Source organism: Pelodiscus sinensis, chromosome 7, assembly GCF_052426305.1.
Source record: "Pelodiscus sinensis isolate ZL-2025 chromosome 7, ASM5242630v1, whole genome shotgun sequence".
NCBI classification, from domain to species: domain Eukaryota; kingdom Metazoa; phylum Chordata; order Testudines; family Trionychidae; genus Pelodiscus; species Pelodiscus sinensis.
This window is the reverse complement of record NC_143058.1, coordinates 36,438,796-36,453,460: the sequence shown is the minus strand read 5'-3', so window position 1 is coordinate 36,453,460 and position 14,665 is coordinate 36,438,796. Positions and strand designations below refer to the sequence as shown.

Here is a 14,665-nt window from a genome sequence, read left to right as displayed (position 1 = left end):
GGCGACAACCAAAGTGGGGTTGTTTGGTTTGGACTTGTTTAGGAACGGGATTAGCTTGTTTGGGGGCTGATTGTGAAAGCCGGGCTGCTTATTCACAGCGTGGAAGTTGCCAACTCTTGGTACACTTGGATGAAAGGGTGGCAGCCCACGAACCCCCCACCCCATCCCTTTCACCTGGCACGGTCCTCCAAGCCTCCGCTGGGAATAAGCGCAACCCGCCTCTTCCAGCGGCCGCCCCACCCAGCCCCGCAGTCCCGCCCTACAGAAACTTTACCCCAGCGCGGCCCCCACCAAGTGCCCCTCACCCCACCCCGCTTCCCCCACCCCGCTAGCACAGCTGGGAAGCGCTCCGGGCCCCCGGCCATCTCGTCACCCCCCTGCAACGCCCCTGGGCTCCTCTCCGCCGCACCCAGCTCGCCCCGCGGACTGCACCGCCCAGGTAGGCAACGGTCCCGCGTGGGGCCGTCCCCGGCCGCCTCGCTAATGTGTAACTAGGCGCTGGGAGGCGGGAGGCCGCCGCGCGCGCGAGAGGGGAAGACGCGTCGCTCCTTCTGCAGCTCGCGGAGAGTCTGCTCGCTGCTTGCAGCCGCCAGTGATGAAGGTCAGTGAGTGACGGGTCGCTGCGCCCGGGCCGCGGCTGCTCCCCCACCCCCGCTACGCCAGTGGCACCTGGAGGGGCCTTTGCCTGGGGCCGGGGCAGGAGGGGAGTTGCAGCGCTCTGCGGCGCTCAGTGGCAATGCCCCCCTCTTTGCAGGCGGGCGAGTGTACCCGGGTGTTGGGCTGCGCGCTTTTCTTCCAGCACCGGCGATGCGGCGGAGCAGCCGCGATGCCAGGAAGAAGAACGTGTGGGGCAGACCCACAGAGCTCCGGCCCTCTCGCAATGCCGGCCCGGGAACACAAGCCCAAACCCGGACGGCGCAACGAGCTCTCCTGGAGCCAGCCGAAATGCGCAGCTGGCGCGCGCTGCCAGCTCTCGAGCAGTTGTCCGAGCCCAGACTGAAGGACACGCGCTGGCACGTTCACGCGCAGCGACCCCGGGTAACTCAGACCTGCCCTTTCGTGTCTTCCAGACCGCAGTGAAGTATCTGCTGGGGCTGCTCGCAGTTGCAGTGATTGTCACTGCCATAGCCGTTCCTATCGCCCTGTTGGCAAAAAGTAAGTTCCAACTAGTCATCTTCGAAAAGTCTGTGATAATTGGAGAGAGACAATTAAACTGTGATGTGGAGAAAACTCACAGCATCCCAGAGTGATGTGTGCAGAATTGCTAGATTTTATTATCTGCAGGGTGTGAGGAATCTACACCCAGAAAGTAGACTGCAATATTACCTGCTGAGTGTGGGAAGTGTTCCCAGCAAAGGTCTCACTGAATTGTTGGGCTGGAGGCTCAGTGAGAGTAGTGTGCTTTGGGGCAGGAAACCGGTTGGATTCATTTTTGAAGTTGGCTCTGCCTTCCAGGGGTGAGAAGCCCCTCTGAAAATAAAAATCAGTAAGCCATCTCAATTCCCAAAAGTATAAATATATCACATTGCATCCTCTTATTTTCCTGTTGCACAAGACTGAGTACTGTTATCCTAACAGTAACATTCTAGTCTGTTGATCTTATGTGGCAAGTTGAAGGAAATGAGAAAATACCTCCTCAAGAGTGTTACCAAAACTAAACTAATGTAATAAACGTATGATATTATCTCCACAGCACTGTCATAGAAATCAAGGAGCACAGAGATATCAGAGACAGACTTTTGGACTTTGGTCAATTTGTGTTTTCCAGTATGATGCTAGTCCTAGACGTTAATTTAAAATAATATTAAATCCATATGTAGTGAGTGAAGCGCTGCTAGTTAATAGGATACAATTATACATTAATTTTTTTTACATTTTCTCATGAATACTATTTATAAAATTATAGAATTCAACATTACAGACTTGTGACAAACAGAGAGAAAGTGTTCCTACTGTAAAGTAAACATTGTTCAAGTTGATTTTGTGATGTAAATATCAAGAAATAATCTTTGCAGGCAGATACTGGCTTGACAGGAAATAGTTTGTGTATTCTTAAAGTAACTAGCCTATGCAGCACTTAGATAAACTTAGAAGGTTTGGGTTTTCCACAGTTGAAACTAAAGATACAGCAGTGAATTGGAGCAAAAATTGTAATAAACATAGTGTAATTTATATGTTGTGATATCATTTGTATCAGTTATTCTTAAAGTAATTAGATATAAATAGAAATTAGGGGTCTTATTGCACAACTTGTGAAGGTATTCCCCTGCTAGGATTTCCTTCAGTAGAATCCTGTGGGTTTTTTTGTTTGGTTGGTTTTTGTTTGTTTGTTTGTTTGTTTGTTTGTTTGTTTGTTTGTGGTTTTTGGTTATATGTTTTTATTTTTCCTGCCTAATTGTCTATAAAAAATAAGCAAAATCGGGACAACTCGATCAGGCAGTTGGTGGTCAGGGGTGGGGGTGGAGAGAACCAGTACAGGAGATGATTTTGTGGGTCACCAGGGGAAGTGTACATGGAAAGATTTTGGCAGATGGGTGGATGGATGTACTTTAGATAAGCAGTAGGAAGCATTGTAGGGAGATGAAAGGGAAGTGACAGTATGTGACAAACCTAATTTAGGAAAGTCCCTAAGTTACCTGTGCATTCAGACAGCTTGTAGTCAGAGTACCTGGGACAGCTTGCCAGCAGTTCTTTCAGGGGTCCAGCATTTGCATAGATTAATCAAAAGTGGGATGAAGCATTTTCTTTTTCAGACCAACAAGGATGCTGGAAAGTAATGATTTTAATAATTCCAGTTCTCATTGACAACATTCTGTCAGAGCCATTTTTTTTCTTTGGTTCAGCAATGGTGTCAAGAATGTGCAGTTGTTTCCATTAAAATAATGGAAAAATAATTTGTCTTGTATAAATTGTAATCAGATGTGTACAAATATTCATATAGATTCAAATCCAATTTTTAATTGAAAACACCATTGACTTTGGTAGCAATGTGTAAACTTCCTGCCTATTTAAACCGTGTAAATTTTTTACGTTTTATGTAAAGGATTGAAATCCATTATCCTAACTGTAAAAGCAGGCTCTTTGTTGGCTAGGCCTCGTGCGTATAGCCTCCCTAGCTAAAGGTCACCTCCCCTTCAATGAAAAATTTCTACTCTATGACACTTAAAGCTCAGGAACAAAAACTGACATTGGCTGTGCCATACCTTGCAAGGCAAAAAGAGAAAAACAGGAAATCGTCTCGTCCCTTCCCCCACATTCTGTCACGTATCGGACAGGGTTTTCCCTGCCTATCACAAAAAAGCGTGTGAAAGCACTCTCTATAAATCAGTTCCCCCACCCGTACAAAATTGAGGATTCCAGAACAAAGATTGAAAGGCAGAATACCAGGGCTGCATTATGACTTTCGTGGGCCCTAGGCACTTTTGCCTTTGTGGGCCCCTCCCACCATAATATCAATATTAAAAATTATTTTTGATATAACTTTACATACTTCAGCATTTTATTTTTTTCTGTTTTAGGCAAAATTTAATAGATTTTCGTGGGCCCTAAAAGTTTCATTTTTTTCTGATGTGAGAAAAAAATTAAAACATTTTCTTCGACCCTAAAAGTTCTTTTTTTTTCTTCTGATTTTAAAAGAAATTAAAACATTTTCATGGGCACCAAAAGTATCATGGGCCCTAGGCACTATGCGTAATAGATAAGTCGGCCCTGCAGAATATGAGCCAGGTCCGAGGACTAATCACCCGAAGACCCCCCCCCCCTCGGTCACCGAACAAAACGAATTTCCCATAGAGCGTAATGTATACCGAACATGTTGTTGCTGTTGTGCTTTGAGTGTCTGTTAAATGTAAGTATTGTTATCTAAATTTGTTTAGTGGTATTGTTAAGTAGTAGTGTTGATAGTCTTAGATAGATGATTAGCCTCATGAGTGATATTGACATAAATATAACCAGTGATAATCCCTGGACCCTTATTGACGGCTGTTGGGATTTAGAAAAACCTCAGGGAATCCTTCTTTACTGTATTGCATTTTGCCTATTGTTCATGATAGTAGTTATTTGGTGCCCACGTATGTAAGAAATTGATAAAATAACAAGTTATAATTGAAGTAAACACTTCAATAAAAGTTTAAAACAATATCCAGTAAAGCTTGTCTATTTTTGCACCTCCCTGGGACCTGCCACATTCTCGAACCTTCTATTTTAGACCACACTAGCCTCATACCAACACATGGGGGAAAATTAGTGGGTGCTGAGCACCCACTGGTGCCAAGCTCCTTCCGCTGCCCCGTTCTCTCCAATGCCTGCCACCTGTCTACTATCCTTCCCTCCCAGTGCCTCCTACTGACATGAAACAGCTGTTTCACAGTATTCAGAACCTCTGGGAAGGAGGGGGAGTGAGGTGGAAAGACGAGGGGCAAGGCCAGTGGCTTCGAAGCAGGGTGCAGAGTGGGAGCAGGGTCAAGCACCAAAGCAGAAGTCAGTGTCTCTACACAGAGGAATAAATCTTCATATAGGTAAAAAGGTTATTTATAAAGAAGAGTGATTTGTTCTCCTTATCCACTGGAGACAGGATGGCTACGTCTACACTGGCCCCTTTTCCGGAAGGGGCATGTTAATTTCACAGGTCGTAATAGGGAAATCCGTGGGGGATTTAAATATCCCCCACGGCATTTAAATAAAAATGTCCGCCGCTTTTTTCCGGCTTTTAGAAAAGCCGGAAAAGAGCATCTACACTGGCCCCGATCCTCCGGAAAAAGCGCCCTTTTCCGGAGGATCTTATTCCTACCTTGAATAGATGCTCTTTTCTAAAAGCCGGAAAAAAGCGGCGGACATTTTTATTTAAATGCCGCGGGGGATATTTAAATCCCCCGCGGATTTCCCTATTACGGCCTCTGAAATTAACATGCCCCTTTCGGAAAAGGGGCCAGTGTAGATGTAGCCGACAAGAAGTAATGGGCTTAAATTGCAGCAAAAGAGATCTAGGTTAGGGTAGTGATTTAGCGGTGGGGTTCCATCCCCTCTGGGTCCCTCAGAGGCCATGCTGCATCACTACGTCTCTGAGGGTCATTGACTGTGGGGAATTAGCAGAGCGGAGAGTCTATAGCTTGGACCTGTCTTCAGCAACACAGTTTGGTAGCCCAGACCCTATGTCAGTGTGGGGCAATACAAGTCGATAGGTGGGGCCTATATTCAGGGTCAGACACCAAGGGGGTTGAGCATCCTAGCTTCAGCAGACAGCTGACAAACACAGGCTCCTAGAAAGACATAGACTGCCATACCCATCTTGGATGGTAGGGGGGACTCAGGCCCACTCACTAGATTGTGTCCTGGCCCAGGGCCTGAACGGCAGCAAAACGATATACCAGTGGGTCAGCAGGGATTCTAGCCATAACACAGCAAGTCTATGGCAATAGCACAGCTGGACTAGGGTCAGATGTCTCTGGGCTGCTTCCTGACACTCTTTCAGGCAGTATCTAAGTGTATAGAGGGTCCTCCAGGTCATCAGGGTAGGAGACCTGCAGCAGTCCTGGTAACTCCTCACTGGTCAGCATACACCCCCGCCAGTTCTCATCTCCACACAGGTCTGAGGGTGTCTCCCAGCATCTGACTTCTCTGGGTATGTCTACATATCAGAGTTATTTTGGGATACCAGAGGTATCCCGAAATAGCTACTCAGCATCTTTTGAATGCGTCCGCTATTCTGAAATACAGCGGACGCGCTATTTCACCATCCCCATAAACCTCGTTGTACGAGGGGTAAGGGATGGCTAGCAATAGCACTTTATTTCAAATCTTATTTCGAGTTTAGAATGCAGTGTAGACATAGCCTCTGGCAACTACAGGACATCTGAGCACTCAGACACATCTTTTATATTTCCTGTCCTGCCCATTGACTTTGAATGGAAGGAGTAACCATGGCCTAGCTCTGCCCATGAGGGCTCAGTGAAGGTTCCTCCTCCTCTGGAGGGTGGAAGGCCACTCCACCTCACTACAGTTAGGGTATGTCTACACTACCTCCCCCCCCCCCTCGGTCATCTGGTTCTCAGGTTTCCCTGCTTGCTTGCTTACCTCAATGAGGGACAGAAAAGCATTTTGTCTCTGCATGCTCTGGTTGCCCTCAGTCGGGACACCACAGAACTCTGCAACATGGAGCCAGAGCTGCCCCTGGGCACTCTGGTGCTTCTCTCAGATGCGTTGCTGTGAGCCTGGCTGCACTTTCTGCAGGCTGCCATCTGAGAGGTCCATCGGGGGACTGTCAGTATCCAGGAGGCCCTGCGGGAGAGCTTCCAACCTGAGGGCCACTAACACTCTCCCTGGTCTGCCCCACTGGGGGCTTGTGCCTCATTCCTCCTAATGTCCTTCCACTTTCCCCTCCCTAACCATCCTTCCTGATGTCAAATAAAATACACATATTTTCATGAACACAAACTCTCTTTATTTAACAAAACTGGGTGGGGAGAAGGGAATGAAACTCCGGTGAGACTGGGGAAAGGAGGCGGGAGAGGGGAGAAGAGAGCGGGGGAGGGAGGAAACTGGAAGGGGAAAGCAAGGGGAAGAAGGGGGAAGGGAAGCTCAGGGGTGGGGGTCTGGCTGGACAAACTTGATTTACATGCTCCTGGGTTCACATGTGGCCTTTGGTGGCCAGGCTGGCAGCTCTCCTGCCATAGATGGACGTGTTCCTCCGTCTAGTGCGGAGATCATGGACTTTGGGGGCATCCCCCCCCCACCTGAATAAGGTCCATGATCTCCGCCCTGGACCAGGAAGGTGCCCACCTTCTCCAGCAGTGGAAGGAATTGGGGTAGCTGGTGGCTGCTCCTTAGGCCTAGCCCATGACAGTGGGGGCCACACTGTTCTCTGGGGCCAGCCTGGAGTAGCAGGGGTTGTACTGGCCAGCTACCAGTTGTTCCCTGGGGCCAGGTCAGGGCGGTGGAGGCTGCACTTCCTGGGGCTGGGACACTTGCTCCCCACCCCCTATGATCATTCGGGAGTATAATTGTCCCTGCTATTACAGCCCCCCTTCCATTTGAGGAGAAACAATCACATTCCATACACATCACATTGTCCTGGCACAACCAAACCCTGACCTTGCTTTAAGTTGTGAAGTTAAGAGGAAGCTGCATGCCAAATCTTGTGGTCCTAGCTCTTACCATTCAGGAGGAGTTCTTGAAAAAACAGACTTACAGACAGACAGAGGGACACACACATAGAGACAGATGCACAAACTCTCAAAATACATAGTACTCTTGGATGATGACCCAGCACATGATGTTCATTTTAAAAACATTTTCACTGCAGATTTGACAAAACAAAAATGGTTTCAATTTGAGATTTTTAAAGATAGCTATACTCTTGACTCAATGTTTAAGAATCAGAAGTGCCTTCCAAAATCTGAAGGACATGCTTTCAGAAGTCTTAAGAAAGTAACACTCAGATGCAGAAATAGTAGAACCTGAACCACCAAAAAATAAAATCAGCCTTTTGCTGGCTGCATCAGACTTAGATGATGAAAATGAACATGTGTTAGTCTGCACTACTTTGGATCATTATTAAGCAGAACCAGTTAGCAGCATGGATGCATGTCCTCTGGAATAGTAGTTGACATGTGAAGCGTCATATGAATCTTTAGTGCCTCTGGCACATAAATATTTTGTGATGCTGGCTACAACAATGCCATGGAAACACCCTTTTTCACTCCGAGGTAACATTGTAAACAGGAAGCAGACAGAATTATTTCCCGCAAATGTAAACCAACTTGTTTGTCTGACTGGACAAGAAGTAGGACTGAGAGGACTTGTAGGTTCCTCAGCCAGAGTGAGAAAAGCATTAGTTAATTAAAACATTTGTTTTATTTTTGAATGCAGTTATTTTTCTACATAATTCTACATTTGTAAGTTCAGCTTTCATGACAGAGATTGCACTTCAGTACTTGTAATGGGGGAATTGGTTTTTTACAATGCAAATATTTGTAATCAAACAAACATAAAGCTAGCACTGTACACTTTGTATTCTACATTGTAATTGAAATACAAAGATTTAAAACAGAAAGCATACAGAATATTTTAAAAAATGATATTCTATTATTATCAGTGTTATTAACCCCAATTTATATTTTTAATCACTTGACAGCTGTAGTACATAAGTTTTCAGTGTCTCCACAGTGCTGTGGGATCTTTGGAAGTGAAGTGCTAGGTCAATATTATCAGTACTGGATTGAGAATATACGAGTGGGATGGGTGTCATTGTACAACTGTTAGGGTGAGAACACTTACTGACTGTTTGATTCTTTGTTGTTTACACAAGTTCAACAAGACTAAGTTCTGTTCAGTGGACATGGCAGAACTAAGTAAGGGTGGCAGAATTGGGCCTTGAGAAAAAAACTGAAAAAATACTGTTCTCATGTCTGTGACTTAAATGAACTAAAGTCTGTTCTGATCAACACTTTCTGAAGATACAGTTGTCTTCACATTTAATTCAAATGGTTACATTACTGTTCAAGGGATGAAAAAGGCAAACAACAAAAGGTTACATGAAGGACATCAGAAATGAACAACTAGACACTAGAGATAAATGCATACATTTACTGATAGTAAAATGTGGTCTAGTTTAATTTATGGTGTTGTGAGAGAACTTGTTTGTGAGAACTCATATACAGCTTCCTCTTTTCTTCACTTTTCAACACCTAAACAAACTATCCCAATTTTCTGCTGGGAGGAGGTGGCCTGTACCGAAAAATGAACTAGTTATCACCATCATGTGAGGGCTATTTACGCAAACTGTGTCCCTCACCTCTTTTAGGGTGCATCTAATAGCTATCTCAAGGTTTCTCCCTCAGATCAATGACTGTTTTTATTCACCTAATCACAACCTGAAAGGACTAGATACATGTTTCTATCACGGCTCCAGCACCATTATGGGATTTGCATTCATTGTTGTCTGCTCTCACAAAACCTCCTTTCATACCTTGTGTGTCTTGTTTGCTTATGAACCTTTGAGCAAAGGTGTTGGGTTTTTTGTTTTGTTTTTGGTGGCCATCACCTCTTCTGGGGAGTGAGAAAAGTGAATGCACTGGTCATGGATCTGCCATACATACCTTTCTACAAGGATAGGATTTGGCACCCTAAATTTTCACTTCTAAAGTCTATATAATTGTCAGTTTCCATGAAGCCAATCAGGGCCTAGGAATGGGGGAGCGTACAGCACTTAGTCAACCCAGGTGGTTAACTCTAAGCACTGTGCGCCAGAGGGCAGGGAGTGAGAAGTGCTCAAAGTCTCCTCCTGCCCCTGCCCCTGCCCTGCAAGGAGCACGCAGTGCTTAGAAGGGGGCATAGTAGGAGAAGTCTTCACACGCTTTTCTTGCCCCCAAGGGGCTCAACACTTAAGAGTCAACCGCCAACCGCTACTCAGCTGGAGGGCGACTCTAAGTGCGGCGCTCCCTTGTAGGTCAGGGGCAGACTTCCTATGCTCCCTCCCACCCCCAGGCCCTGATTGACCTGGGGGCAGGATGGGGAGCACGTGAAGTCTTCTCTCATGCCAGGAGCTTGGGCACTTAAAGGGAACCTCCAGCTGTTCTGAACAGCTGTTGGTTTTCTTGGGGTGGGAGGCACAAAGGCTTCATGCGCTTATCCATCCACAGACCAATCAAGGTCTGTGGATGGGGAAGCATGAAAGTCTGGGGCCACTTCAAAAATTTCTGAAGTGGTCCCCAGTCAATAATTATTGCCCATCCCTGATCTAGAATTTAGAGGAAGACCATTGCCCATTTCTGGATTAATCAAGCAAGAAAAAGAGAGAGTAAACCCCATAATTGTGTTTCACAGTGTTTCAGAGGAGCTGGTAGACATGTAAGGGTGGATGAAATTGTAAGGCTGAAATTGGAGCAGATTTGAACCTTCACCCAAAACTTGCATCAAATCATTGTTGAGGTTCAGAACAACTTAGTTTTGGTTTACTTTGTTCTTCATTTTCACATATCTCTGCAGTTTAGTTAAAACTGGGACTTGAAATGAAAGAAACAAAATCATAGAATCATAGAGCTAGAAAAGACCTCAGAAGGTCATCAAGTCCAGCCCTCTGCTCTAGGCAGGACCAATCCCAACTAAATCAACCCAGCCAGGGCTTTGTCAAGCCGAAACTTAAACACCTTTAGGGATGGAGACTCCACTACTTCCCTAGGTAACCCATTCCAGTGCTTCACCACTCTCCTAGTGAAATAGTTTGTCCTAATATCCAACCTGGACCTCTCCCACCGCAACTTGAGACCATTGCTCCTTGTTCTGCCATCTGTCACCACAGAGAACAGCCTTTCTCCATCCTCTTTGGAAGCTCCCTTGAGGAAGTTGAATGCTGCTATCAAATCCCCCCTCACTCTTTGCTTCTGCAGACTAAACAGACCTAACTCCCTCAGCCTCTCTTCAGAGGTCATATGCTTCAGCCCCCTAATCATTTTGGTTGCCCTCCGCTGGACCCTCTCCAATGTGTCCACATCCTTTTTGTAGGGAGGCCCAGAACTGGACAGAATACTCCAGATGTGGCCTCACCAGAGCCAAATACAGGGAAATAATGACATCTCTGAATCTGCTGGCAATGTTCCTCTTAATGCAACCCAATATGCCATTAGCCTTCTTGGCTATAAGGGCACACTGTTGACTCCTATCCAGCTTCTCATCCACTGTCACCCCCAAGTCCTTTTCTGCAGAATTACTACTTAGCTTGTTGGTCCCCAGCCTGTAACAATGCTTGGGATTCTTCCATCCCAAGTGCAGGACTCTGCACTTGTCCTTGTTGAACCTCATCAGATTTCTTGTGGCCCAATTCTCCAATTTGTCTAAGTCACTTTAGACCCTATCTCTGCCCTCAAGAGTATCTACCTATCCCCCAGCTTAGTGTCACCTTAGTGTCACTTGCTGAGGGTGCAATCCATTCCCTCATCCAGGTAATTAATAAAGATATTTGAACAAAACCGGTCCTAGAACCGAACCTTGGGGCACTCCGCTAGAAACCGACCACCATCCTGACATCGAGCTGTTGATCACTACCCTCTGGGCCCAGCCTTCTAGCCAGCTTTCTATCCATCTTACCGTCCATTTATCCAATCCATATTCCCTTCACTTGCTGGCAAGAATATTGTGGGAGACTGTATCAAAAGCCTTGCTAAAGTCAAGGTATATCACATCCACTGACTTTCCTGTGTCGACAGAGCCAGTTACCTCATCATGGAAGCTAATCAGATTGGTCAGGAACGACTTGCCCTTTGTGAATCCATGCTAACTATTCCTAATCACTTTCCTCTTCCAGGAACCGAGATAAGACTGACCAGCCTATCGTCCCCTGGATCATCCTTCTTCCCTTTTTTGAAGAGGGGCACTACATTTGCCTTTTTCCAATCATCCGGGATCTCTCCCGATCTCCATGACTTTTCAAAGATAATGGCCAAAGGCTCCTCAATGACATTTGCCAACTCCCTCAGTACCTTTGGATGCATGAAGTCGAGACCCATGGATTTGTGTATGTTTAGCTTTTCTAAATAGTTCCTAACCTGTTATTTATCCACCAAGGGCTGTCGATCTTCATTCCATCCTGTGTCACTTAGCACATTAGTCCAGGAGCTGACCTTGTCCGAGAATACAGAGGCAAAGAAAGCATTGAGTACTTCAGCTTTCCCCACATCATCTGTCACTAGGTTACCTCTTTCATCCAGTAGGGGCCCCACACCCTCTCTGATCACTTTCTTCTTGTTAACATGCCTGTAAAAACCTTTGTTATCCTTCACATCCTTTGCCAGTCGCAATTCCAATTGCGCTTTCGCCTTCCTGATAACCCCCCAGCATTCTCGAGCTATACATTTAAACTCCTCCCTGGTCATTTGTCAAAATTTCCACTCTTTGTAAGCTTCCTTTTTGTGCTTAAGTTCACCAAGGATTTCCCCTGTAAGCCAATCCGGTCTCCTACCATATTTGCCTCTTTTGCTACGCATCGGGATGGTTTCTTTTTGTGCCTTCAATAAGGCTTCTTTAAAATACTGCCAGCTGTCCTGGACTCCTTTCCCCTTCATGTTAGCTTCCCAGGAGATTCTACCCATCAGATCTCTGAGGGAGTCAAAATCTGTTTTTCTGAAGTCCAAGGTGTGTATTTTACTACTACTTTCTTCCTTTGGTCAGGATCCTGAAATCTACCATCTCATGATCACTGCTTCCCAGGTTGTCACCCACCTCTACTTCCCTATTAGTTCATCCCTGTTTGTGAGCAAAAGGTCAAGCTGCGCATGGCCCTTGGTCGGATCCTTCAGCACTTGTACCAAGAAGTTATCCCCAATATTCTCCAAAAACTTCCTGGATTGCCCGTGTACTGCTGTGTTGGTTTCCCAACAGATGTCAGGGTGATTAAAGTCCCCACGAGAACCAGGGCCTGCAATCTGTAAGCTTCTCTCAGTTGTCTGAAGAAAGCCTCATCTACCGCATCCACTTGATTCGGTAGCCTGTAGTAGACACCAACCACAACATCACTGCTGTTGTTTGCACTTCTAAACTTAATCCACAGACTTTCAACAGGTTTTTCTCCCTCTATATACTGGAATTCAGAGCAATCATAGTGCTCTTTTACGTTTAGTGCAACTCCTTCTCCTTTTCTCCCCTGTCTGTTCTTCCTGAACAGTCTATACCCTTCCATGACAGTGCTCCAGTCATGTGAGTCATCCCACCAAGTCTCTGTCATCCCAATTAAATCATATTTCTTGGACTGGGCCAGGGCCTCCAGTTCTTCCTGTTTGCCCAGGCTTCTCGCATTAGTGTACAAACATTTCAGATAACCAGTTGATTGCCATATCTTCTCCATTCGAACCAGGGTTCCTCCTTTCTTTCTCATTTGTCTTTGCATTTCTTCCCGGTATCCAACTTTCCCACTCCCCTCAGGCTTTTGGTCTCCGTCCCCAACAAACCTAGTTTAAAGTCCTCCTCACTAGGTTTGCAAGCGTGTCCGCGAAGATGCTCCTTCCTCTCTTGGTTAGGTGGATCCCATCTCTTCCTAACAATCCTTATGCCTGGAACAGAGTTCCATGGTCGAGGAAACGAAAGCCCTCTCTGCGACACCACCTGCGCAACCACGCATTTACTTCCTCAATTCGAAGATCCCTGCCCAGTCCTTTCCCTTCAACAGGGAGAATAGACGAGAACACCCCTTGCGCTCCGAATTCTTGGATCCTTCTTCCCAGCACTACATAATCCGCAGTAACCCACTCAAGGTCATTCTTGGCCGTATCGTTAGTTCCCACATGAAGAAGCAGGAAGGGGTAGCGATCCAGAGGTTTCATCAGTTTGGTAAGCCTCTCAGTCACATCCTGAATTCGAGCTCATGGTAAGCAGCACACCTCTCAAGATTCCAGGTCCGGATGGCAGATGGATGGCTCAGTCTGTCTTAGGAGGGAGTCCCCGACCACCACCACCCGTAGTCTTCTTTTGGGGGGAGGGGTGGTCGTGGAATACCCATCCCTAGGACTACGCATCCCATGCCTTCCAGTAGATGGTGTTCCCTTGCAGTTTCTTCCTTGTGAGATCCCTTCCAAAGCATTCAGCACTGCAGAGTCTGTGGAGAGAGCCTGAAAGCGATTACTTACTTCTGTAGCATTGGGGGATTCCTGTACTGACCTTTTTCCCCTTCTAGAAGTTACATTCTGCCAGTTCTCTTCCTGGTGCCGTACTGCCCTCTCCAGCTCTTCCACCTGCCGTGCTTGCAAGATTAAATGCTGCCTTCTATCGAGGAAGTCTTCATCTTCTCTGATCGAGCGTAGGGTCGACTCCTGGGCCTCTAGTCCTCTAATTTTTTCTTCCAAAGTAGTGACCAGCATGCACTTCATGCAGATGAAATCTGTTCTTTCTTCCGGGAGGAAGACAAACATGGCACATGCTGTGCAGGTAACAACAGCAGACCTATCACCATCCATCCCTGATGTCCTGGAGAAAGGATTTAAAAAGAAAGCAAGAGAACCTTGCCCCCTTCCCAACTCCCTGTTAGAACTCACCTGTTCGCAAGCTCCTTGGTCACTTGCTCACTGCTTTATAAAGCCCTGGACTGCCTGAAAGTCCCTCCCCCTACCAAGGCTCAGCCAATCAGCAGAGGCTTCTAGAATTCAAACTTCAATTAAAAGCCAACAGTTTCCACCTGCTAGTCACAGCACACTCCATGAAGAGGAGGGGGAGGGGAAAGGGGAAGTGAAACCCCCCCACCACCACCACACACCAACCTTCACTCACAAACAAGCTCAGCACACAGCCAGAAAGCCCCAAACACAACACACACTTCCCTCAAGAGTAGAAATAACATAGAAAAGGTTGCTATTTTGAAATTTCCAGACCAATTTCTAGAGGGTCATAATTGAGTCAAATCCCAATGTTTTGTAATCTACCCATCATTAAACTAGGTTTCTTGGAATTCTGCTTTTTTGTCATACACTCAGATGCTGAAGTCCTAAAGGTCAATGGAATAGCTACATTTCTATAGATGATTAAACATATCTTTCCAGTGAGTTATTTTAAAAAGTAAATAAGTCTTTTTGCTAGAACATTCATAAAGTTGGTTTATGGTGTATATTTTCCATACATATGTATGCACACGCACTTCCAGTTTATGTCATAGGTAATGTTGAATTGATATTCTCTTTTTTTATAT

The 14,665-nt window shown here is 46.0% G+C and overlaps 1 protein-coding gene across 1 annotated transcript in view; it reads left to right on the top strand.

Moving 5' to 3' along the window:
• The first annotated feature begins 288 nt into the window (after window positions 1-288).
• Window positions 289-14,665, top strand: part of DPP4 (dipeptidyl peptidase 4) — a 76,188-nt gene continuing 61,811 nt past the window's right edge. Inside the window, exons 1-2 of the mRNA XM_006114841.5 lie at window positions 289-601; window positions 1,071-1,155. Of these exons, the coding sequence (XP_006114903.3) occupies window positions 596-601; window positions 1,071-1,155 (91 nt within the window). The 5' untranslated portion in view covers window positions 289-595. The remainder of the gene's footprint in view (window positions 602-1,070; window positions 1,156-14,665) is intronic.